The sequence below is a fragment of the Trachinotus anak genome, unplaced genomic scaffold, assembly GCF_046630095.1.
Source record: "Trachinotus anak isolate AG129_WGS33_773 ecotype Australia unplaced genomic scaffold, CSIRO_AGI_Tana_v1 ptg000004l, whole genome shotgun sequence".
NCBI classification, from domain to species: domain Eukaryota; kingdom Metazoa; phylum Chordata; class Actinopteri; order Carangiformes; family Carangidae; genus Trachinotus; species Trachinotus anak.
The window spans coordinates 20,107,204-20,131,568 of NW_027273855.1; the positions used below are offsets into that span (position 1 = coordinate 20,107,204).

The window sequence follows — 24,365 nt, forward strand, 5'->3', positions numbered from 1 at the left end:
AGGCAGGGATGGGTCCTGATGTCCTGATTGGATAATTGTGACAACAGGTGGGAGATAAGTGCCATTCAGAAATTCTTCCCCAAAACTTACAAACCAAAAAATTAACAAACAGGACCAATTGACAGACCAAGTCTAGGAAAATACTACTTACTGAAGGAAGTGTATTATAGTGAAACAAAAAAACGACCCACACAGTTAAAAGTACATAAAATGTCATGTTTATTTTGTTGAAGTCATATTTTACTCAGCATTGTAAATCTATTTTCAAATAGAAAGCATTCTATACAGCATCAGGCAGGAAATGTCTCACTTTTTATACATTTGCTGTCTCTTCAGATAAATAGAGGGAAGAGGCGTGTTGGGTCACGCTAGCACGCTGTGGTAGTCTGGTGGGTACATTGTTATATTTAGTGCAGTTATTGCATTACAAAGCAACCATCCCAAAAACAAAAGTAGTGCAATTTTTTTTCTACTCACACAAAAGAGGAAGTCCAGATGGTCTAAGGCGTTTAAAGTTTTTCAATGTTAGGCTTAGTATTGCATACAGAATAATACAGGAAACTAAATTATAACCCTTGTAAAAATTGTGCTTCATAAATTGAAAAACCTCAACTGCTGGATCAGTTGCTAAATTGGTCCGCTTTGAAAAACATACTCTGCCAAAATATAATGAAAATTGCTAATTGGTGAACTAAGACATGCAGGGCTTTAATAATTCACTCATTCCTTTTTTAAAATTACATATTAAAAAGAAAAAAAGGTAGGCCTGATCTGGGGCAAGTTTTAGTGAGTGACTCTTAAAAGTGCGTTAAACAGTGTCCACCCAATATTGTGGAAAAATATCCCCAATATCAAGGTTTGTGGATAAATAAACTGATGCGTTCTCATTTTTAGTAATAGTGTTGTTAGTGGTGTGAGGAGTGAGTAGCCTCAAAGACAAGACTATCACTACAAGACAACGAGGAGAATCAGAATCAATGCATTACTAAAATACTTAACTGTAAAAAGAAACAATCAGATTTCATGCAACACTTGCATAGATTTTTTTTCATCTTTTTTTTTTCCAATCATGCTGATTTTTTTTTTCTCTTCAAAATATACAGAACACTAGATAGATACCTGTGAGACATGGAAGCAGTAAACCAGTAATTCCTAAAGCAGGCTGTGACAGTATCGACCCTGTTATGTGAACAGAAGCAGGTCGCTGCTCGTCAGCATCACGTCCAACTCGTCATCGGCTCATGGACTAAAAATGGTGCAGGAACAGAATGACATTGTGTCATGGGTGCTACGAGTTTTTCGGGAGCACGACACATTTTTTTTTTTTTTTTTAACATGAAGTTGAGCGAGATGAGTGTGGAGGACTTACACCTGAGGATCTGCCTTGGTAAAAAAAAAAAAAAAAAAAAAACAGTGGTAAAACTGCAGAACACAAATTGCAACACAATGTTTGGCAGAGACATACAAGGGGAGGGGAGGGCTGAGTGTAGGTGTACAAAATGTGGATTGCTACAATCAGTAACGTGCTACAATCGAATTACAGGGTGATCGGTTGGGTGGGAGACACCAGGTGGTGCTGGAGGTGCAAAAGGCATGCAAGCTTACATTCTCTGAAGCCTGGATCTGAAGAGGGGCTGCAGCTGTGCAGCATGTGCTTGAAATATGTGAATGACTTGATGTAAACAAGCAGTTTGGCAAATAATTCATCCTTTAAAAGTTAACATTCCCTTCCTTAGTTGTGTTTACATTCTCTGTGCCCGTTTTTTTTAATTTTTTTTTTTAGCTTTTTAGAGGTGTTCAGAGAGTGATTGTGCAACAGCAAAGACAAGTGACACCGACGCTGAACTGCAGCTTCATACTTACATGGTGAGTGTTTTACAGAATGATAAACTGTATGTGTGTCTCCCAAAGAGCCATTCACTGTCTTCAGAGTAAAAACTGACAACACACGGATTGCAACATCTCTGAAACAGCAAACAAGTCCATATTAACAAAATCAAACTAATCAATAAATAAAGTAGCAATGAAACGAAACCAGGTGCCCATTCAGTATATACATTGTAATCAAATGCATTACTATTCCCCATATATTGATTCAACAGTAGACATTCCTACATTAGTTTATCTGGAAAGATCATTCAGTTCCTGTTCTGACGTTAATGTGCAAATAGTCTTAAAATAATTATACTTGTACATGCAATAGTAAAGATAGTTAAAAGTCTTAGGAATTTTAAGGCCAGTATATGAGACATCCTACAATAGAGAAACCTTAGGCAAAGCAGCTAAAGTTTGAGTTTGCGTACAGCTGGTAGCCTGAAACCTTTCCATTGCAGAGGTGAGTAGCCCTGTTGACTTTTATCTAAATGACTTGACCCTGGAGAGGTCATTACATCGCCTCGGTTTAGATAAATTAAAACTGGGAGTCTGGAAGAGAGAGATTGTACATACTAAATACCTACAGTCGTCTGCTTAATAAACTGGGCATCTGTGTCTGTTTCTGACTGATGTTGAAAGTCTGGAGCTGTTTTTGGGAATGTGTTTTCATCTCTAAATGTTGTGTTTGGGACAGTTCGACATTCGGAGGGCTTGAGGTGATCTGGATGCTGATCTGGAAGCTGAGGGGAGGGGGGGGCCTTGTTCCTCAGTAGTTGTCTCGGGGCCAGGGGCGGCTGCGCTGGCGGTTGTTCCTCTGGTTGTGACCTTGCTGAGCTTCACGTTGGAGCAGCCTGTCCTGTGACTCGTGCCCGTTTGCACTGTGGGCACTGCCTGTGTGCCCACGGTGAGGGGGGTACATGTCCCTGTATGTGCGAGCATGGCAGGGGGAGGCATACTCATCCTCCTCCTCTTCCTCTTCTTCTTCTTCCTCTTCTTCTTCCTCCTCCTCGTCCTCCTCACCCCCCCTGTGGCATGGGCTCCCCCTCCGGCCGCGAGACAGGGAGTCGCTGGCCTCGTCGGATGGCATAAGACTGTCCTGCTCCAAGGGTGAGTGGGCCTCCTCACCCGCTTCTTCCTCCTCGTCACCCTCCAAGCCCACCGCCTCATGAGGCTGCGGCTGGTTCTTGTTCTGATTCTGGAGGATTCGAGTGGCCATGGAGAGTTGAAAAAAAAAACAAACAACACGAGTCAAAAGAAAGCTCCGTAAACCAGGACGATATCTCAAAGTAGCTGCACGCTTTCTGCAAACTTTTTTTTTTTTTGTCAGCACAGTTTTTCTGCCACAAACACACAGAACGTGGACAAAACAAAGCAAACACTAAATTAAGAAGGATTTTGAAAGAAAGGCTCAAATGTATCCTGAAACAACACTCACATGCCCAAATGTGCATTGAAAAAGTTATTGGTTGCTGAAATTGTTCCTTCGGTCCACACTGGCTACAAAGACACCCCGTCCTGATGTGTTAGCAATGTAAGATAGAGCAGATAACATGCACAGTCCTCAGTCTGTGCAAAAATCCTAAAAGTTTGTGTGACCCTGATAAAATATTAAGCATCAGCAGTCTACAACGCTAAAATCAAGTGGTTAAGAAGACTTTACTTTCTGGTAGGGATTTCCCTTTTCTTGTTTTCACAGACTACTACCTTGCTGAGCTGCAGTGGAGGGATACTCACACAGTATTTAATTTTGTCATTAATTTCATTAATTTTATACAGAACAAGGACTGTGGATTAGGCCCATCATCTCTTACATTGGAATCACTTTAGGAAGGGATCTCTTTACACGAGTAAAACCAGGAGGAACAAATACAGCTACAGACTAACAACTGTTTCAACCTTGATATGGGCGTGTCAGAATTGTTTCAAAAAGTGTAAATACATCTTTAAACCCTTAAATAGCTGTGATAATTAACACTAAAACACTAAAACAAAATGTCACTTATGATGCCAATTAGCAGCATTTGACAGCTGTAAATCATAACTGACAATCTCCACCTGGTAATATATCTGATAGTGTAAGAAAGCAACGCTGCTAAAATTAAAGGGAGATGTGATTCCAGTGTGCGGATACTCCTTGTATTGCAATTGTATTTATTTTTTTGTATACATCACCTGTCCCACTGAGGATTTGTGGATGAGCACAGGACTGCTATAATTTACAACATTTTGGACACATTACATATTTTATTGAGTTTTGAAGTGAATGACGCAAAGTATGTAATTTGCCTAAACCTTTAGAAATCTGAAAACATACACACAGTACCGATTGAGATACAGTGTCTCAACTCTCCACACACATTTGTGAATAATGCTGCTACAATAATACCCTATAGTTGACAAAGTTAATAACTGGCATGCAGCAGTGTTTGCAGTGTTGGTAAAGTCTCTTCAAAGTCCTCCTTAGTAAAGTGTTTACAGTGTTTAATCTGTGTGTATACAGATTAATACTACAGACACTGAACAAAAGAAATGCAAGTGAAACACTTGAATGGATGGTCAGGGGGTTACTCTTGGAAATAAAATGTTATTGTTTGGGTGTTAAGGTCTCGGTTTATTGTTGTGTTAATTTGCAGTTATTTCCGGTGAATATATTATTTAAGCATTGATCATATGCGTTCAATTAGCACTGTCATTCAAGATAGCATTATGCGCCACTGTGAGTAGGGCGGCCATTCACAAAGCACGCTTGGAGAAAATAGAGAATAATGGTGAGACTTTGACATTTCACGCAAACATTTTTTTAATTCCAAATAATGTTCTCAATTATGGTATTAAATTGAAGCCTGACCTAAACTGCTTTGTGAATTTTCCCCCAGAAAGCTTGTGGAGCAGTGTGGATTCACCTGAGACCATCAACTAAAGGAAAGGAGGCAGGATGCAATAAAGAAACACACGCCATCTTTTCTGTGGTGAGATCTGAATGAATAAAATGCTGTTCATTCGCTGTCTCAGCCGCTGAGTCGTGTTCAGGTGTTGGTAGGTGTGTAAGAGGGGACTTGGGGTTGAGAGTGCAAATATATATATAAACCCTACTACTCACCCCATTTTGTAAGCGATCATTCAATTAATTCCTGTGTTTCAGAAAACTGCAAAAATGTTAAGCATGGATGAGTGAGAGGACAGACAAGACAACTGGATACAATTAAATAAAAACACAGGAGTGAGAATCTGAGATGGGAAGAGCTGGTAAGGACAGTGACAACATGTTCAAAACTAGGTTCCTACTTTAGAGTCTTAAACAGTATTGACACAGTATTAAACATGCTCTCTTGTTTTTAAAAAATGGATGAAGATTCACTGACCTGTAGGCTAGAGATGGCAGAAGGCGGGGTCATCAGACTCTGCTCCAATAAGGGATTAAGAGGGGTGTTTCCTGGGAGGTGAGTGGCACGCCAGTAGATCTCCAGGTATTCAGCCAAATGCTCACAAGCATCTTCCAGCTGGTTCTCATCCAAAATGACATCAAACATATCCTGCAAGTGAACAACAAGGAACAAATAAACAAGACTGAGAGTCTACAGCCATGCTAGATGCTCTGTGACGCTGCACTTCAGCTAAATGATGACATTAGCATGCTAACATACTCACAAAAACAATGCTATCAAATTTTATGGCAGTCCATCTAAAAAAGAAATTTCAGTCTGGATGAAAGTTGTGGACCAACTGACCAACAAAAAGACAGACAGACATCAGCATCTCTAGAGTCACGTTGCTAGCATGCAGCCGGATTAAACTATTACAGTGTCCTGGGGCAGACATTTACACTTATTTACCCCCACTAAACATGGCAGTTTCTCCCCTTTCTCCAGACACATAGACACCAACTAGTACTCTAGAGTAGATTAGTTAACAGAAATTAATTGGCAACAATTCTGATACTTGATTAACATCTGAAGTAATTTTTTAAGCAAAACTGCCAAAAACAATGACTGGTACTAAAAATGACTGGTTTTCACGGGTTGCTATGATAGCAAATCCAACATATTTGGGTTTTTGACCGTTAGTTGGACAAAAAAAGTAATCTGAATGAGTTAAATTATGCTTTGGGGAATAATGATAGGCATCTTTCACAATTTATTTTTAATGCACTCAACAATGAATTGATTAATTAAGAAAATATTGACTGTGCGTTGCTGCCTTTAATACTCTCAACACAGAAATTTAAGGCCCCATGATCCTGCTCAACACCTCCTATAACTATTATCATTATTATTATTATTATTAAATTACCAGTGTGACAATCACTCAAGTGCAAACACCTAATATTAACCCAATAAAGTTTGTGATCAAGGGTTTACTTCCTCGTAAACCCTTGATCACCTTGTGCACATAAAATGTTCAGGCTGATTAGGACTGAATGTGCTTTATAGCAGTGGAAAGAAATCAACGCGCTCCTTCCACTCACAGGGGGACACTGAGAGAGTTTGTCTGCAGCCATCATCTGCACATTCAGGTGCTTGCTCTGAGACTTCCCCCTGGATTTGATCAGCCTCTGAAGCACCTGAGAGAAAAGTAAAGATAGATTAAGATAAAGATAGATAGATTATAGGCAGATGAGGCTGCATGAATCCAATGATACTGTACCTTTGGTGAGGAAACCTTAACGTAGACAACGATGGGTGCGAGGGAGGTTTTGGCGAGCTGTGCAGGATGGTTGATGGTGTCCGCGTCCAGAACCACCAGCTGCAGGGTTTTGGCAAGCTCAAATATCCTCTCAATCTCACTCTGAACCTCCGCTGCACAGTGACGACACATTTTTGTGAGTTTAAATCTTGCTTCTAAAGTCAATATACTTGTCTTTTCTTTCCAAAAAACCTGAATGATTACGTCCACTAAACCTTTCGGTTGATCCATTACTTTTTGGCTGGTTTATACTTGCAGACTAAAGATTGACTTAAGATTTAATTCATTTTCTGCCAAAACTCCCACACTTACCATTGGTAGGCCTGTTGTTGATTATTTGTATTTAATGTGCTGTTGCTTTTTTTATATGAAGAGGGAAGCATAGGACCAATCAGGCAACAGGCCTTATACTTATATTAAGACGACCTTTAACTGAACAAGTGTGTCTATTCTGTTAGCCTTTTTTATTTAGTGCCACTGTTATTTAATACATGTAAACAACATTCTGCAACAAAGCTATGTGAAATATTGAAGTATGAAGTATGTCTTTACTGATGAAAAGAACATGGAAAAGTAATTGAATTTGTTACAACAGGGAACATCTCTAACAGTACACTACAACCCAATTAAATGTTAGGAAGGTATTAAAGTGTGAAACGTAGACACTGCCCAAGCCTACTGACGTTACCTAGGCTGGAACGAGTGTTGGATCTCTCCATTATGGGTCTTTTGTTGAGGACAGATCTCTTGGCTAAAGAGAGGTCGGCAGTTACACGGGTGATCGAGATTCTGCAAACGGTCACAAAATACACAGAGAAAAAAGCTCAGTGAAACATTTTTCATCAGATTAATTAAAGACATGACTTTACTCAACTACAGGGGTTACTCTGTAATCTCTCCTTTTTACTGACCGTCCCTCAAATCTGTGTTTCAGGAAGTCAAAAAGGGCTTTCTGCATCATATCCGTCACCTAGGTGGGAGGATAAGAGACCGATTGTTATAAAAAGACAGAGCACATACCTTGAAAACAACATTCAAATGTGTAATATAATATTTAATAAAAAAAAGAAATGAAAGAAAATTAAATAAATTTCATACTTTGGTTTACTGTCAGAGACAGTCAGAAGTGAGCAGGTGAGCTGAACATATAAAATGTGAAAGTGTCTACAAACAAACTTTAAAGTACATATGAAGAATACATTTTCCAGAAAGGAGTCATGAATAAATAGTTACGACCTAGGGGCCAACTTTTCCAAAGGGTCCCCTGATAAACCTGAGGAGTCATGAGATGATTGTTGATACTGCTGGATACTCCATATTTCTGTGACAATGGGCTCCAACTGGACACTTGTAGATAACTTTCCAAATGTAAAATGGTTGAAAACCACTGATTTTATATAATGAGCATATTATTAATCAATATTATAATTATCATTCTTTTATTTTATTTTTAAATTGTATTATTTATTTTCTATTTTTAAAAGTAAAATCTTAGACTTTCAAAATATTTAAAATTATATTTAAAGTCAAAGTACTCATTATGGAGAAAGGCCCATTTCGGAATAATGAAAATCATTGGATTATAATTACTGATCACTTTAATGTTGCAGTCTGAAGTGGTGGTAGGGCTAGTTTTCAATTACTGTACTGCTGGGTGTTTTATAATCCCAAAATGGGATCAATAAATTCTAATCTTAATCTGTAATAATACATCATAAGTTATTTGTTGATTATATTTGTGTGTTGAAATCTAAGAAGTAACTCATTGCTAAAACTGTCAGATAAATATAGTGGCGTAAAAAGTACAACTTTCAACTACTGGTTAACAGTGGCACTGTTGTTCCACCAACTAGATTACCAGCAGGTTTTGTTTTATTTGTTTGTTTTAAGTTTTAAGTCATCTCTGTAGTCCTTTTCTCTTAGAGGGAGATATTGTGGCAATCCCCATAAAAAACCCAAATTTACAGTAGAAATAAACATGTTTACAATCTAGAAAAAACTGTTTTGGTCTCTATAGCTACTACAGTTGTAATAGTTGTCAAATACAGCAATAACATGGTTGAAGAAGTCTCTGCCCCTGTTTTTTGAAAGTGAGTGAAACTCTGGTATTATTTTATATAAGTTACCGCTAATTAGCAGGTGCTGGCTTGTTATCTTAGCTCTTTCACTGGCTAATTAGCCAACAAATGAATTATCCTTGGGTTAGCCTTTGAGGAACGATAATGCTAACGTGCAGCTAGCTGAACCGGCATTGATTACCTGGAGGTCAGGTGTCTCACTCAGGGCAAAGATGGCGACGGCGGGGCTTCAACACCTCAGTGCAGAAAACTATGGATGTTTGTGTGCAGCACGAATTTCAAGCAGAAGTGAATGCAAGACAAGTTGGAGTTCCGCATTGGCTGAGTTTTTTTATTTTTTATTTATATAATTAATTGTGAAATGGCAGTGATACATATGTTTTATGTGTTTTACTGTTATTGCTGCAGTGGTAGAAAGTTAACTAAGTACATTTACTGAATTACACTTTTGTACTTAAGCATTTTCTTTTCATGTTACTTTATACTTTAACTTCACTACAATTCAGAGGGAAATATAAAAATATAAATATCCTACTTTTTTATTACATTACAATTATTTGACATTATGTTATTTTCATACATAACATAAAGTATTGTGAAATATGAGGGTTAGTTATAACCCTAACCCTAACCAGGAGTATAAGTAGAGCTGAAATGATAATCAGTAAGTTGACAGAAAATGAATTGGCTGCTGATTTGATAATAATTTTAATTTTACTTTTAATGTGGTTTAATCATTTTAGGTTTGGACAAAAGTAAAGCATTGTGAAGGTGTCTCTTTGGATATTTCTCATTATGTTATAAACTTTTACAAACCAAACAATCATTAATTCAGTCAAGAATATTATCAGGAGATTAATCCATCATGAAATAAATAATTACTTGAAGCCCTACATAGAACAGTTAAAGTACCTGCACATAAACAACAGTAAAATGCTGCTTATTTACTTTTAATACGTTTAATACTTTAAATACTTTACATAAATGCCAGACTTTTACTTGAAATAGAGTATTTTTACCCCGTGGTATCAGTGCTTTTAATTAAGTAAAGGATGTGAATACTTCTTCCAGCACTGTACAGCTGATGGAGCACACATGTGATTCAACAGCTTATTGCATTGCCCCTCTGTCTAAGTGCAAGGCAGATGTGTTGTCATTTTTGGGGTTGTTGAGTGGACCTGTGTATTGATATTTGGGTCATTGAGACTGTCAGTGTTCGGCACAAATAAGCTTTTCTTTTGGCTTCTTGTTTGTTTGAACTTGGTGGAGCTGCTGTGTACTGTTTTCATTTCTGGTGGTTGGGGCTCATCATGGTCTAATATTCAGTTTGTGGCTGTGAAACACCTCTGTCACTTTTACACTGTGCCAAGTAGAGCTGAAAGGATTAGTTGATTTGATGAAATGATCAGCAGGAAAAGAAAATCTGCAACTATTTTTAATAATTGATTAATCACTGAGGTTATTTTAAAGCAAAAATAGCTTAAAGTGTAGCACACTCTCAGCTTCTCATTTTGCATCGTCTCTTCACTCTTTTTTGACATTTCATAGACCAAATTGCAATAAAGTAGTTGGCAGATAAATCGATCATGACAATTGTTGGTTGGAGCCCTAGTGTCATGTTTCTGTATTGACATAGTAACCTACAACACCAACTTTGTTGGTGAAACCTGATGTTCATTTGATTTTAATTACATCTAAATGAAATATCCACATCGTCCTGGCACCTGGAAAAATCATAAAAATCACTGATGATTGTAAGTTATTGATGGATGTTTTCTGTAACTTCAAATGCTTTGCTCTGCACATTACATCTATTCCTGCAGACAGATGTGGAGGAAACTGGGATAGTTCTGATAGAGAAGAGTGCAGTGTGAGGCAGTCGTTCTGTCTTCGGGAGGTAAAATGCAGTGAGGCTGACCTCATAGCCCTTCAGCGATGGTCCCACGAGGACCACCGGCCTCATAGAGGGCACCACGTCGTAGGGAGGGACGTGTTCCTGCCAGAAATAGGGGAGGACGATGGGAGAGGGATGAAGAACAAAGAGAACAGGGGTAAAAAATTCTGGGGTTTCATCAGGGTTTCTGCAGAGTTCCCCAAATTAACATGAAGACCCTTTTAATACCAAATATGATGAAATTTGATACATTTTTAACATATTTTTGGTTAAAAATGGTTAAAAATGATGGAAAACCAGTAGGAACAATAAGGCCTACAAATATTAAATATTTTAATTGAATTGGACCCAGATAAGAGGGAGAAAAGTGAGTGAGCTTCTTCGATACTGTAGCTATATTGAAAAATAATAAAGAATAAATGAAAAATTCAGATTCAGAAATAGCTTCTGACATCCACTGCTGCAATAGCCTGATTGTACTTTTAAAATGTTTGACGTCTCCTCATAAAAGTTTGTAAAGTTTGTAAAGTTCCCTTTTCTGAAGGAACTGAATTCAGTGACAAGACTTTTCCTGATAATGTCACTAAAACTCAAAATCTGTGTATTATGAACAAATGCTGTTTCACCAAGTGCCAAAACCTACCTGTTTTTGCTTCTGTTTGGCTTGTGAAAACAAGAAAATAACAGTCAATGAATGGAAAAGGACAAGACAGTAGAAGTAGGTTTCTGTTCCAGCACAAGAGGCAGGTTTGTAATACTTACGTTCACCTGCAGATGGCGGTGTGGTCCTCCAGCTCCCAGTCACCATGTCGCCTAAACTCGAGGAGTTACCCCCTGTTTTCCTGCAACAGCACAACACAAATTTCTGAAACTTATACTGTGGAAATATATCCAAATGTGGGTAGATGTATTAACTGACCTCTGTTTCTGCTCCTGTTTGAGTCTCATGGCCTCCAGTCGTAGAGGGCTGGGGATGAAGGTGATGTCTGCTCCCTCCTTTACTAGCCGACCGATCCACCAGTCATTATTGTACTTCTGTTGAGTTCAGTGCAACAACAGTACCATGTCACATCTATCTGCTTTGTTTTAATCTAATGGAGGAGGCTGTCCTCATAAACAACAGATTGCCACTCACTTCTTTGATGTGCAGGAAGTCTTTGGCATCAAAATTGACTGCAGCGCCTTGGACAGGACAGTCCTCATCCAGAGCTCCACAGTAACTCACATTTGTTTTTACTGCAAACGCTACAGGTTTGGACTGTGGCAACAGTAAATAAGAACAAGAAAACCACTGGTCAATGATGGAAACTACAGAACAAACATATAAGACACCAGAGTTTTGACTGGAGTCATGAATCTGGTTGGATGTTCTGCAGATTTACCTCTTTTTAGATTTACCTCTTTTGTTTGACTAAATGATGCCTTTGCTTTATAATTCTTCATTGCAGTGATTATGTGCTTGTACGAAGGTAAGACATATTTGTAGTGTTGGAAGAAGTACTTAGATCTTATACTAAAGTTACAGTGGCAAAACAGTAGTAAAAGTCATTCATTCAGAAAAAGTATTAACACCAAAATATACTTAAAGTAACAAAAATCATTATGCAGAAGGCCCTGTTTCAGAATAATGTATATCGCTGGGTTATAATTATTGATCCATGAATACGTATCACTTTCATGTTGCACCTGGTAAATGTGGGGTTAATTTTTGTCACTTTATATACTGCTGGGTAGTCTATGAATTCTCCCTTAGGGAACAAATAAGTTTTATCTTAACCTAAAGCAACACATCATAATTTATTTATTGATATGTTTTGTATCATTAGTCTGAATCTGCAAAGTAACTACAGCTGTCATATAAATGTAGTGGACTAAAAAGTATATTGATGTATTGTAGTGGAGTATAAAGTAGCAGAAAACAGTACTTATGTAAGCAAGTACGTCAAAATTGTACTTAGGTACAGAACTTGAGTACTTGTGTGTAAGTGTACATACACTAGCATGTGAAAGTTCTCCCAGAGCAGTAGATGAACACGTGGCTCCAGACTTAACATACAAAAAATTTCTAACTTCTACAACGTTATGTAGCAGTATGAATCAGCGTATCACCTACCTTAGCTCTGTCGAGCTGCAGCTGTGCCTGGCGTTCGGCTTCACGCCGATACGCCTCGCGGTCCTCCTCTGCTGACAGGTCTGAATCCGACGGTCTACTGGTGTATGAATCAGCCGACCCCTGTCAGGAGAGAGCCAAAGGTAGATTTGGTTGGATTATTATTTGTGATATATGAATTGGTAATTTCATTACTTGGTTGACATATTACTATGAGGTTAGATACATAGATCTGCTGTTTCTGTTTATACTTCTGCTTTCAGCTGTTCTCTCTTCTGCAGTCTGGTTGTGTGCAGGTGTGCATGTGAATATGTGTCTGCATTCATGAACACATTCATGTGTGAATCTACAACACAATGCGCTGCTCTCCCACACCAGCCATCTTCTGGTAGACCAAATATAGCACAAAGGAGGCAACTGCTTCCTCTTCTCTCCTGCTTGGCCCCAATCCATTCCATCATCCCCCACAGTGCAGCACATATACATCCTTTCTTCCCCTGTTTATTCTCCAAGGACATCTCCTCATTAGCAAAATATATGCGGGATATCATTTTTCATTGTAAGCGGTTTAAGGACACATCCCAGGGATGGATAGCACATTATGCTGAGAGCGACAGATAAAGCAAACAAAGACAAAGACAAGATTTTGCACAAAGTAAAATGGTGAAAAACTCTTGATAGGTGTTGCTGTTAAGGTCCCTATTCAGAAGACTTGTGTGATTATTTTTTTAAATGTCTGAAATGATTAGTCAATTAATCAATTAGTCAATTGACTGAAAATTAATCAGAAACTATTTTCCTAATATTAAAATTTTTTCTAAAGCAAAATGCCAAGAATTCACTGGTTCCAGCTTCTCAGATTGATGCTTTCCACTTTTGTCTTATTTGAGAGTAAACTGAATATCTTTGGGTTTTGAACTGATGGTGGGAAAAAATCAAGACATTTAAAAAAACGACACCATAGACCCTTGAAAATTATTATGGACATCTAGCCAAAGCGTAAATTAATCACCCATTAATTAATCAATAATTATAAGAAATTAATTGAGAAAAATCAAGACTTTAATTCATATTGAAATTAACTTATTATAGTGTATGTAGTGGTAATTCAAACAAGAACCATGATGCTGATTTTCACAGAGAAAAACATGAAACGGAGAAGAAAGTGAAGCTGTGTGCTAGGTGCAGTTTGGGTGCTGTGTGTGTGTGTGTGTGTGTCTGTGTGTGTGTGTGTGTGTGTGTTCTCCTATATTTGGCATCTATTTGGCTTTGCTGAAGGAACTTAATGCTGAATCTGGCAGTAAAAAGAAGTGCTGCAGCAAAAAGTCAGGCAAGAGAGAGAGAGGCGAGACAGGAGACAAACATGAAATGAAGAGAATAAAAGAAATGACAAATGAAACAGTCAAGAAGACGCTCAAATAAACCTCTCACAGGTAACTGCAGTATTCAAAATTACACTGCAAAGAAAGCCAAGATGTTAAGAAACTAGAAAAGAGAAAACAGCACATAATACAGTTTTCACTTTGGTTTCCCTCTCCTCCAGAGTGCAGTGACTTAGTCCTGGTCATCCATCTTGCCAACATATACAAACGGATCCTCTGGAGGACCAATTAGCAGCAGCACAACAAAAGGAAATTCAGGCTCAAAATACAAAAAAAGTGCCCGGATATGAAAAACAACCACCACCTTTGCTTTCTCTGCACTTCAGAATGCATACGTATAATCCAAAATAAATCTTTATCTGCTGTACCACTTCAAGCCCCAGAGAAGCAGCAAGCTAACAGCTCTTCTTGTTTCTTTGTGTGTGTGTGTGTGTGTGTGTGTGTGTGTGTGTGTGTCTATGTTAGATAACTAGATCTGATTTTTAGCAGCTCTGCAAGGCAACACTGCACCAGTGTCAGAGAAGCACGGAGGGAGAAAAGGAGGGTGAGGAAGAACAGGAAAGATAGAGAGAGAGAGAGAGAGAATGGGGATGAATATTGTTGACAAGATATCCTGAAAAGAGAAGGATGTTTACGAGGATGGAGAGTGACTGATGGATGGTTGGAGAGACAAGAGAGGTATAAACGATTTATATGACGAGATAAAGCGAGGCTATCTCAGGGGGAAGATGAGATTAGAGCATAATAAAATGCTACGAAGGAGTGGAGCGAGACCCAGATATCTGTCCTCATCGTAGACAGAAGAAAAGAGGGGAAACAGCAGGGAGGAGGGGGATGAAAAGGACCATGACCACAGACCACGAGAGACAGAGACACAAAGACAGCAGAGAGAGTTGCATACCTGGCTGATTAGGAGGACGGCGCTAGAGCCTGATAAAGACATGAATCTGAATTTTCTCACTGCTCTGTCTTCACTGGGAACATGCTCAAACACACACAGACATAAAAGTGGAATAAATATGGTGGTGGGCGCAGGGGAACGGCGTTATGTCAGAGAGCTGTTTAATGATGTTAGAACATCGAGAGCTGCTCAGGCTGTGATTGTCATTCATTATTAATGTTTGGACATGAGGCTGTGGACCTCTGCTGCACACACTCTGTCCTTGCTACCTGTCGGATCCTTCAAAAAAACTAAAACAATAAAACAAAAAAAACTGTGTTACCACCAGAAAATAGTGTATTTTGCTGGTTCTGCAGTGCAGAGTGCAACAATCTCAGCACATCTTTATTGTCTGGTCTGAGGATGTCTTGTTTCTTTTTTACTGCTAATGTTCCCGTCTGGGGGCTAAATTTAACTCTGTTCCTTCCTATTCTGCTTCTGTGATTATTCTTCACACACTGCAACACTGATGGCCTCAACTCCACAGGGAGGGGCCGACGGGGAAGTGTGTCATCCAGCTAGTCGAGTCCTCAAGAGGGCCAAGTCATCCTACAGTCTAGGGAAAGAACAGCAGGGGATTTCTACACTCATTTTTACCATGATTTTACGGATATGTTGTCCAATGGTTTAATAATTTACATTCAAATGTGTTGTAATTTTCTTTTGGTAAGACATGTAGAGATGTCTTCACCATCGGCCATCTGTTCTTAAACTGTAGGTTAATTAACAGGTTAGCCATAGTAGAGTATGCCAAAGAGCAACTTTAAAGCAACAATCATTGAACGATCAATTGAAAAATGTTAAGCAAATGTTAATGCAATGCAAAAATCTCAAGAATGAAAAAAATCCAAATTCACAATTGGAATCTTCCACTCTTAAATCATTTGCATGTCTTTTATCACAAAGAATAGCACTAGACAGCAAATAAAACCGTTATTAATGTTTCCTGATGTTATTAAACCTGTATTAATTAATTTTTTTTAAACACAATGTGAACATATCACCTTATAAAGTCAATATGAGTGGCTCATTGAAGCGGATACAGAACAGCATTAACATTCATTCAGGGTTGTGTTTGTGTCCACTTGATAAATCTAAGTCAATAAGTCCAATAGTCACTCTACTATGAACCACTATGTTCACCAGATAGCTGTGTCGCTAGCAGTGTGTTTGATGTTTGGTGGTGGGCAAATAGCATACAGTGTCTTTATCAGAGCTCCTTCACTGCCAAAAGCTGCCTGCTACTGCTGGAAACAACACAATGAGAGCTGTAAGAGTGAATCAGAACAGTAATGTAATGGCAACAAATCCAAAACAATGAGCTGAAAGATGCTAAAATGCTGCATAGTGCTGAGGGCGATCTGCAGAATTATCAGTACAAGCGACTCCTTTTCATTTATAGTTAATTGATCCATTAGTAGTAGAAAAGAATGATTATAGTAGCTCTAAGTTAATTTATTTTTATATCAGTAATATTTGTATATCATGATAAAAATCAAAGTTTTATTTTTGAATACGATCCTTTTAATACAGGAGGGTTTTACCGATACTGCCTAAAATACGGTAAGGGATATCGCCGAGCGTGCAAGTCTAGGCACTGATCTAATTTATTAATAAATTCTCTAGTTTCAGAGCCACAAAAAATAATTAATAGTGTAATGTTAGCCATAAGCTAAATGTCAGTAATTTGGCAATATATTACACTGGGAAGTCCCACTGGTGGTGGCAGATCAGTACTTGGTATCAGCCAGTGCACAAGTTCAGGTATTGGAATCATTATCAGGACAGAAAAATAGTATTGGATGATCTCTAAAACTCATAAAATGTATCATCCAACCGTATTGAAAGTATTATAGCTGTTCTGAATGGCCGTAATGTACCATTGTATAGTTGGGGTAAAAAGCTGGATGTCATAGAGAGGTGGAGATCCTGTATAATCGTTTAAATATAAAGATAATGGTGCACATTTTCAGAGTGTCTCTTTCATAGTATTGCACTTGTTTATGCACATGAAAAGCCTTGTGTAATTGTTGTGTAAAAAATGAAAACAGATCTTGAGAGAGAAGGTCCTGTTTACTTTTAACTCTTATAACTGTTACCACTGTTCAATCACTATGTGAAAACTAGATTGTTTGTTTCAGAAGCTGTTTTCTGCAGATAGTTCAACCATCTTCAAGCACTTCTGTGGAAGCAAACTGGCCACTTTAGCCACAGCAGTGCTTTGAGTTAACTGAGTGCATGCTGTGGATGCTAGCATGCAGGTTTCATGTTAATCATCTGAGTTTAGCTTGTTAGCATTCTGACATTTTCAAATTAGCATAAACACAATGTAGAGCTGAGGCAATGGGACTGTAATTAGTTATGTAGAAGTAGTGAACACAAAAGAATGACCTGGCGCTAAATAGACAATTACAGAATCACCAAAGTTAATACAAGTTAATACATTCTTTGAAGAACATGAACATCTGTACAAAGTTTCATGGCAATCTGTCCAATAGTTGAGACATTTCAGTCTGGACCAGAGCAGTGGACCAACCGACAGACCGACACTGCCATCTGTAGAGCCACAACGCTAGCACGACCAAAAACAATGGGAACCCAGACAGCAGGAAAAGCATGATACAAAAATCTATTGAATGCTTTAAAAATGGTTGGTAGCAAAGTTTACTTAAATTTATACATAAATGGATTAAGAATGTAACATGCTATGTTTCTTTGAAATGACTTGAAGTAAAATGCAGGGAGTGCATACTGAAAAATCTAATTTATCTGGCTTTCTATGCAGGAAAGAGATTTTGCACAACAGCAGAATATATTATTCAGGAGGCTGAAAAACCTTTCCCTCAGAGGAAAAAAAAAACAAAAAAACTGCAAGCTCCAGCGATTTGGAAATCCAGTTGCCACATATCCAATTTCAAAAAGTGTTCGATTAACTGTGCAGTCATAATTCAGTGTCAGCAAGTTACACATGCACAGAGCTCTCTCATACACAATGCAATAAATCACTCACTAACAGTGTGGTTACTACAATATCAAAGTCAAGACTGGGCATACTGTGTGTCAAATTGATCAATCACAAGACTCGTCGGGGAAGAGTAAAGCGTGCATGCAGGATGACACCAGTCAAAAAGTAAGACAGGTGAAGGAATGAGAGGAACAAAAGCATTGTTGGAGAGGGGAGGTGAGGTGAGGGAGGAAGACAAAGGATAAGACAAAGGAGCAGCGATGATAAGATGGTACAAAGCGAGACAGAGGGGAAAGGAGTTTCAGACAGGGAGAAGGAGAAGTGGACTGTGTTGGGAGTCATTTGTACTTACTCAGTTAATGTGGTGATGCTGCTGCCAGTCCCTCCCTCTCTATATACTACATGCCGTAAAATGCAGACAAACTGTACTGTGTCCCATCCTCTAACCAGGGACAACCTGCACTGGAGCAGGCACGAGCAACACCTTCTTTTCTATTCTTACCCCTCCTTATTCTATCACAACACACACACACACACACACACACACACACAAACAACACCAACCACCAAAGCAGCTTTTGTGTCACTTGATCAAACCACCTTTCTAAATTTACATCACATTCTTCTATTGAAGTCCAATTCAGCATACACAGAAAGAGAAGAAACAGAAAGTGCTGTTATAATCAGACACATACAGCTCAAGATTTCTCCTGTTTCAAAGCCTCATGTCCTACATATAACACATACATCCACACTCATGGCAGCGTACTGCTTATTGTATCCTGCTGCAGAAATGAGTCATACTCCACTGCTCCTCCATAGACACCCCACCCCTATCACAGACAAGAAACTATCTGCTCTGTTTGTAAAATTTACTCCTTCTGCATAAAGCACTTTGTCATATCACCTATGGGGTGGTGGGTGGGTGGGTGGGGGATGCCTGTTGTGCGTGCAGAGAGAAGGGAATGATTGAAATGAAACTAAAGGTGCTAGTGTGAACAGTGAACCCACACATCACACTGCCCAAGGCCGTCAAAATGAGCGTCATGAATATTTTAAGCAGTGCAATATTCTCAGGGAATCTGGAGATTGTCATTAAGCCCCCCGATCAGGATAACTAATGTCCCCTCCTGAAGAAGATGTCTGCTCAGCCCTTTTTATTCTTCTCACTAACGCCTCTCACACTGCTCCACATTCCCTCACGTTAATGGTGCTATGCATGAGACCGAGGTATTTTTCACCGTGTTTGAATTTCATGTTTGCAGGTGTCAAACAAATGACTCATTCCAGCAAGAAAGGAATATCATGGATACAGTCCTTGTAACAACACATCCTTGTAAGTTCATTTTGATGTGTTTCAACTACATTTTAATCAGAGCTGCAACAAGTTAGTCCACCTAAAGAAAATTTTGATAATTGATGAATCATTTGAGTCATTTTCTGAGCAAAAATGGAGACTATTTGCTGGTTCCAGCTTCGCAAATATGATGATTTGCTGCTTATTTGCATCATTTGTATCACATTTAATTAAATTTTTTTTTTTAGTTTTGGACTGGTGTTCGGATAACACAGGCAATTTAAGGACATTACTTTGGGCTACGGTTGGGGTGTGTGATAGCATTCTGGCAAACGAATCTGAATCCTGTATCATTGGGCCCTGGGAACTTGTGAGATGAGTTTTTCCTCTATATTCTAATATTTTATTGACAATTAAGGGACAATAGTAAGCGCTAAAACATAATTTCTGAATCCCAGCAATGTTGGTTACACAATAGAGCCCGACCAATACATACAACGGCTGAGAAAATGTTCTGCCAAAGGAAAGGGCTGTTTGACAGCAAAATAAAGCGGTGAAAATATTCAAAATAAAGCATACACTTCAACTGATACTGGCTTTTTTGGTGGGTTTTAAAAGTAGCTAAAACACATTACGGCTGCTATAAAACATATGCCTGCAGTTTATCTGTTGCTAAATCAGTTAGCCATGAAGCTATCTAATGACATGGTTTGCCAGGGGAAGCCAGCTAACGAGCTGTTAACATGTAGCATTATAGCCTACTCATTTTGCCTAAATGACCTAGAGGTAAATATCTATGACTTGCCTATCAGTGCAGTTACAGTCGATAAACCACTAGCAAGAACTGGTTATATCATAGGGTCTGTAAGACCAGCGGAAAAACACTAGAAATAAACGTGTGCACACTGATGTGTGGAAATGACAGTGTAAACTGATTCAGATACTCCCCATGCAGCTGCAAATTACTAAATGTAACGAATCCTTATCAAAAATCTTTGTTATGCGTTTATGCCAACATTAGCTAACATTAGCCATGATAAGCTAGTTATACCAGGGCAAGTAGGACTGGAGCAGCAAAACACCTGAGGGAGGTAAATTAGGTAAGGGTGGAGTTTTGTTGTATAGGTTTACGTTTTTATTTATCAGAGGAAGATTATTTTTCCTTCTCAAATATGACAAAGTGTCACTAAAGTTGTTAATTAATTTTCAGACAAACATCAGTTTATCAACTAATTCTTTCAGGATTACTTTATTTTATTGAAGATGCATTTCTATTTCTGTCCTATTCTTTAGAGTTTTAGCTGAGGATTAAGTTGTATAAGTCGATCGCAGTTTCCTAAAGTCCATAGAAATGTCATAAAATTGATTTTGTTCGACCAACAATCGGAAACTAAAAAGAAAGCTAACAAAGTACATTAACTCAAGTACTTTAACTGTTTCTACTACTTTACACTTCTATGCCACAGCAATTCCGAGCCAAATATTGTACTTTCTACTCTGCTACATGTAATTGATATCTTTACTAAATAGTTACTTGCAGATTCATACAAATGACACAAATAAAATCAACAAATACATTGTGATGTATTATTATAGGTTAAGATAATATTTTATCGACTCTTTATTGATTTACAAGCCACCCAGTGGTATATAAGGTAATTTACCAGCTGCAACATTAAAGTGATGTGCACATCAGTAATTGTGATTCAATAATATAAGACTCATTATTGTGAAATAGGTCAGTCTACATTGTGAGTACTTTTACTTATGGAGCTTAAAGTATATTTTGATGCTAATACTTACTTAACTGTACTTTTACTCAAGTAATTTTCTGAATGCATTACTTTTACTGCAGTATTTCCACACAGTAGTAATGCAGCTTTGACTTAAAGAAAAGATCTGAGTACTTCCTCCACCACATTCTGCAACCCAAAGGTATTCAGTTTACAATCATTTTTCTGACATAGAAAAGCTGAAAATGCTTTCACATCCTAAATCAGAGCAAAATGGATACAGGAGACGTACTGTATTCTTTAGTAGGTATGAAAGCCAGCAGGAATGTAGAGAGCCTTGTCGTTTCTGTCATTAGTACATGAGGCTTCTTTTAAGAGTAGGTATGTGATTCCTTCCCAACTCCTGACTTTCCCTCTTTGATGTATCGAGGCTCGCAAACCTCTGGGATCTAGTGATTTGGGATGAGCTTGGTGAAACTTCTCGGCTCCTCACAACCTGATTTCTACAGGGATCAAGTTCTCCCCTCTGCTGGACTCTCTGAAACCACCTCTGCTTTTACGCTGACACCAAAAAAAAAATAAAATACATCTTCAGATGCAACACTTTACACTATCAGATGAGCTGATCTAGATGAGAGGGTATGATTCATAACAGCCACGCAGTAACAGCATGAGGGAAATCTCTTCTGCTTTTTTTTTCCTTTCCTTTTTTTCAGACGCACAGATCTTAAATAACACCAAATCTCCACCCGAGTCCTCTGCACGTGCATGACCTAAAAACATTAATTAAAAAAACTGGGCTGTGTTGGGATTTTGATGTAACACATCTCCACATTCAAGCATTTTGCTGCCATCTACTGTGCAAAACAACAACTGCAACTGAGCAGACAGCTCAGTGGAGGTGAGGATGCAGAACAGAAATGTTCATGAACGGGATGCCAAGATAATAAATACAGAAAGAGGAGCCTGGTTTCACCACCAATACAATATATATGGGGAGGGGGGGACTATAGGTGCTGTACTGATGCCAACAGAATAATGCAGAGATACCTCTTCTGATTAAAAAGCAACTTCAAACCACTATAGCTTCATTTAGGCCCCAGAGGGTGGCCTGCATTTTTCTCCTCATACAAATCAGTGAGATTACCTGCCTGTTACTGTAATGGACCAAAACATAATGTAGCCAACACTGCATGCATAAATAAGGAACAAGGAGGAAAAGAAACGGTCCTAAGAGCTTTTTACCTGCCGTTTGATGAAGCTGGATGTTGTGTCAGAAGACGTGCTGCCATCTGAGCGTTTGAAGCGGCTCTTCCGTTTAGGCAACTTCCTGGGCAGCTGTGATGAACGAGAATCACACCGGCGATGGATAGATTGATTGACTGATGCCATGTAATTAACACACAGAAAACCTGGAGCGAGGTAGAATTACTCCACCACAGAAGAGTCTGCAACCAACATTTATCAATACATCTGATAAGTTATTTTATTCTGTTTAGGGGCCCTATTGTTAAACCGATCACAGACAGATATATACTATCTAACTTATATATCTATCAGCTGGGTAGGTAGATAGATAGATAGATAGATAGAAACATGAAACTAGGTGGTTTTGCTTTATGACAAAATAAAAGCCTAAAATCTGAGGGAATGTGTGAGTAAAAGAGCAGCTGTAACTTTGCCAAAATCACAAAAACCTCAGGATCAAATGAATCTAGCTGCACATATTGGTCAGTGTAACGCAGGAGACTGTTCCTCAGGCCTCCTTTAACACAGCACATTAATAAGAAAGCTTGGATGTAGCGGTGAGAGCTGACGGGCCCTGTAGATTCAGGCTACAGGTGAGTTAGAGTCATGCACCTTCACGGCAATAAAAAGCAGCATACAACTCCCATGAGGGTCCCGGTGTGTGCTGGTCCCCCTACATTAGTGTGGAATCAGTGTTGCAGGAAATGCATTAGAAATAAATAATAAAACATCAATACAGAATGCACAAAAGGCCCGATCTCAAACAGCAAATGTATCAAGAACTGAGGAGGTTTTAACCTGGGTCTGTGTGAGTCTTCAAGGCAAAAACAATCACTTTATATTAGCAACCCCTTTCTCTTGTTTCACCGATCAAGCATCGATCTGCAGTTTCAGTGAAGGCGGTGGTATCAAAAAAAAAAAAAAAAAAAAAAAAAAAGTAGCTCGCTGCCAAATCGCGACGCCTCAATTTCAACAACAAGTAGTCGGTGATAAATGTGTAAATACAGGACCGAAGTGTGTGGATTTACCTGGAAATAGTGCGACTGAGAGCCGGTTTCCACGGCAGACAGAGGGTCTACGGGCGATTTGGACATTTTGACTTGCACCATCTATTGAGAGCGCAGGGAGGCGGGATGCACACAGACATGGGTTACTGGAGGAAACACTGGATACAAAATACATCTATATGCAGTAAAAAAAAAAGACAGCGGAGGAAGCGGCGCGCAGGAGCCGAAATACACAGAGAAGGCGATGGATATCCACATTCAGCTGACGGGAAGGCTGCAGCTCATCAAACCAAATGCGCGTTGCATCGGGGAAAATGTAAAGCGAGCGAGGAAAATACCGGAGCTAAAATAAACCGTGATGACTGAAGCGTCATCGCTCCAGCAACCGTACGGGTCCGTACTAACTGTATGTCTCTGCCGGGGGTGTCAAGCAATAATTTCATACAGGCATACAGCTTGCATCTCTTTTTTTTTATTGTTATTATTTTTTTAGAAGTGCGTTTCTTTATATAATCACGTTTTGCTTTTCATTTGTGTATAATATCTGTTTGTTAAAGGAGGATTTAAACACTTGAATCAAATTATATGTGGATCTTTGAATTCATAATGTACAGTAGGGGAGGTCAGGGTCTGCTGAAACAGATTTTTGTATCACTTTCTGATAAGCATAGCCGGAATAAGCTCCTAGGGGGCTCTCGGGCAAAAATTTGCTGTTGGGCCCCTGGTGACACCCCCAACAACAGGCATACGTGGCAGCTTTAGCCTACAATTTTAATATTTTTCCAGAAGCCAACCAGTAGCCTACTGCAGAGCTGAAATGACTACAGCCCTGTAACCAGGGAAAACTCCTTGGACTTGCCCTGTCAATATTTCCATTTTATTTTAACAATATTGAAATCCACAATTCAAGAATTCACACTTTGTTACATTTTTATGCAAAAAAACTCCCAGAATGGCCTCGCAACATCGTACGTCATATCTCGTCAGCATCATGACGCCATGTGAGCGAAACAAGATGGCAGTATAAAGACAGTATAAAGACAGTATTGTTAGGAAGAAGACAGCACAGAGTTGCCACTTGTGATAGTAACCTGCTTTTGAAGTGCTGCTGTTGGTTGAAAGTTGGATGTTAAGTTTATTTTGTCCGTGCTGA

General features: G+C 38.8%; 1 protein-coding gene across 2 annotated transcripts; it reads right to left on the reverse strand.

Moving 5' to 3' along the window:
• Positions 1–1,047: 1,047 nt before the first annotated feature.
• On the reverse strand, positions 1,048–23,595 carry cacnb3a (calcium channel, voltage-dependent, beta 3a). Of its 2 annotated transcripts, XM_071476791.1 has the most exons (15): positions 23,234–23,460; positions 22,203–22,295; positions 12,644–12,763; positions 11,666–11,788; positions 11,450–11,565; positions 11,293–11,372; positions 11,174–11,193; positions 10,555–10,632; positions 7,470–7,528; positions 7,247–7,347; positions 6,520–6,671; positions 6,341–6,436; positions 5,238–5,408; positions 4,976–5,021; positions 2,935–3,070 (listed from the first exon to the last, which is right to left on the reverse strand). In XM_071476791.1, exons 1-14 carry the CDS (start codon positions 23,312–23,314, stop codon positions 4,992–4,994), a joined length of 1,320 nt encoding a protein of 439 aa, XP_071332892.1. In that variant the 5' UTR covers positions 23,315–23,460; the 3' UTR covers positions 2,935–3,070; positions 4,976–4,991. The 2 variants fall into 2 exon arrangements, with proteins under 2 accessions (XP_071332891.1, XP_071332892.1); XM_071476790.1 differs by lacking the exon at positions 4,976–5,021 and having other exon boundaries at positions 1,048–3,070; positions 23,234–23,595.
• Between the last annotated feature and the right edge of the window lie 770 nt (positions 23,596–24,365).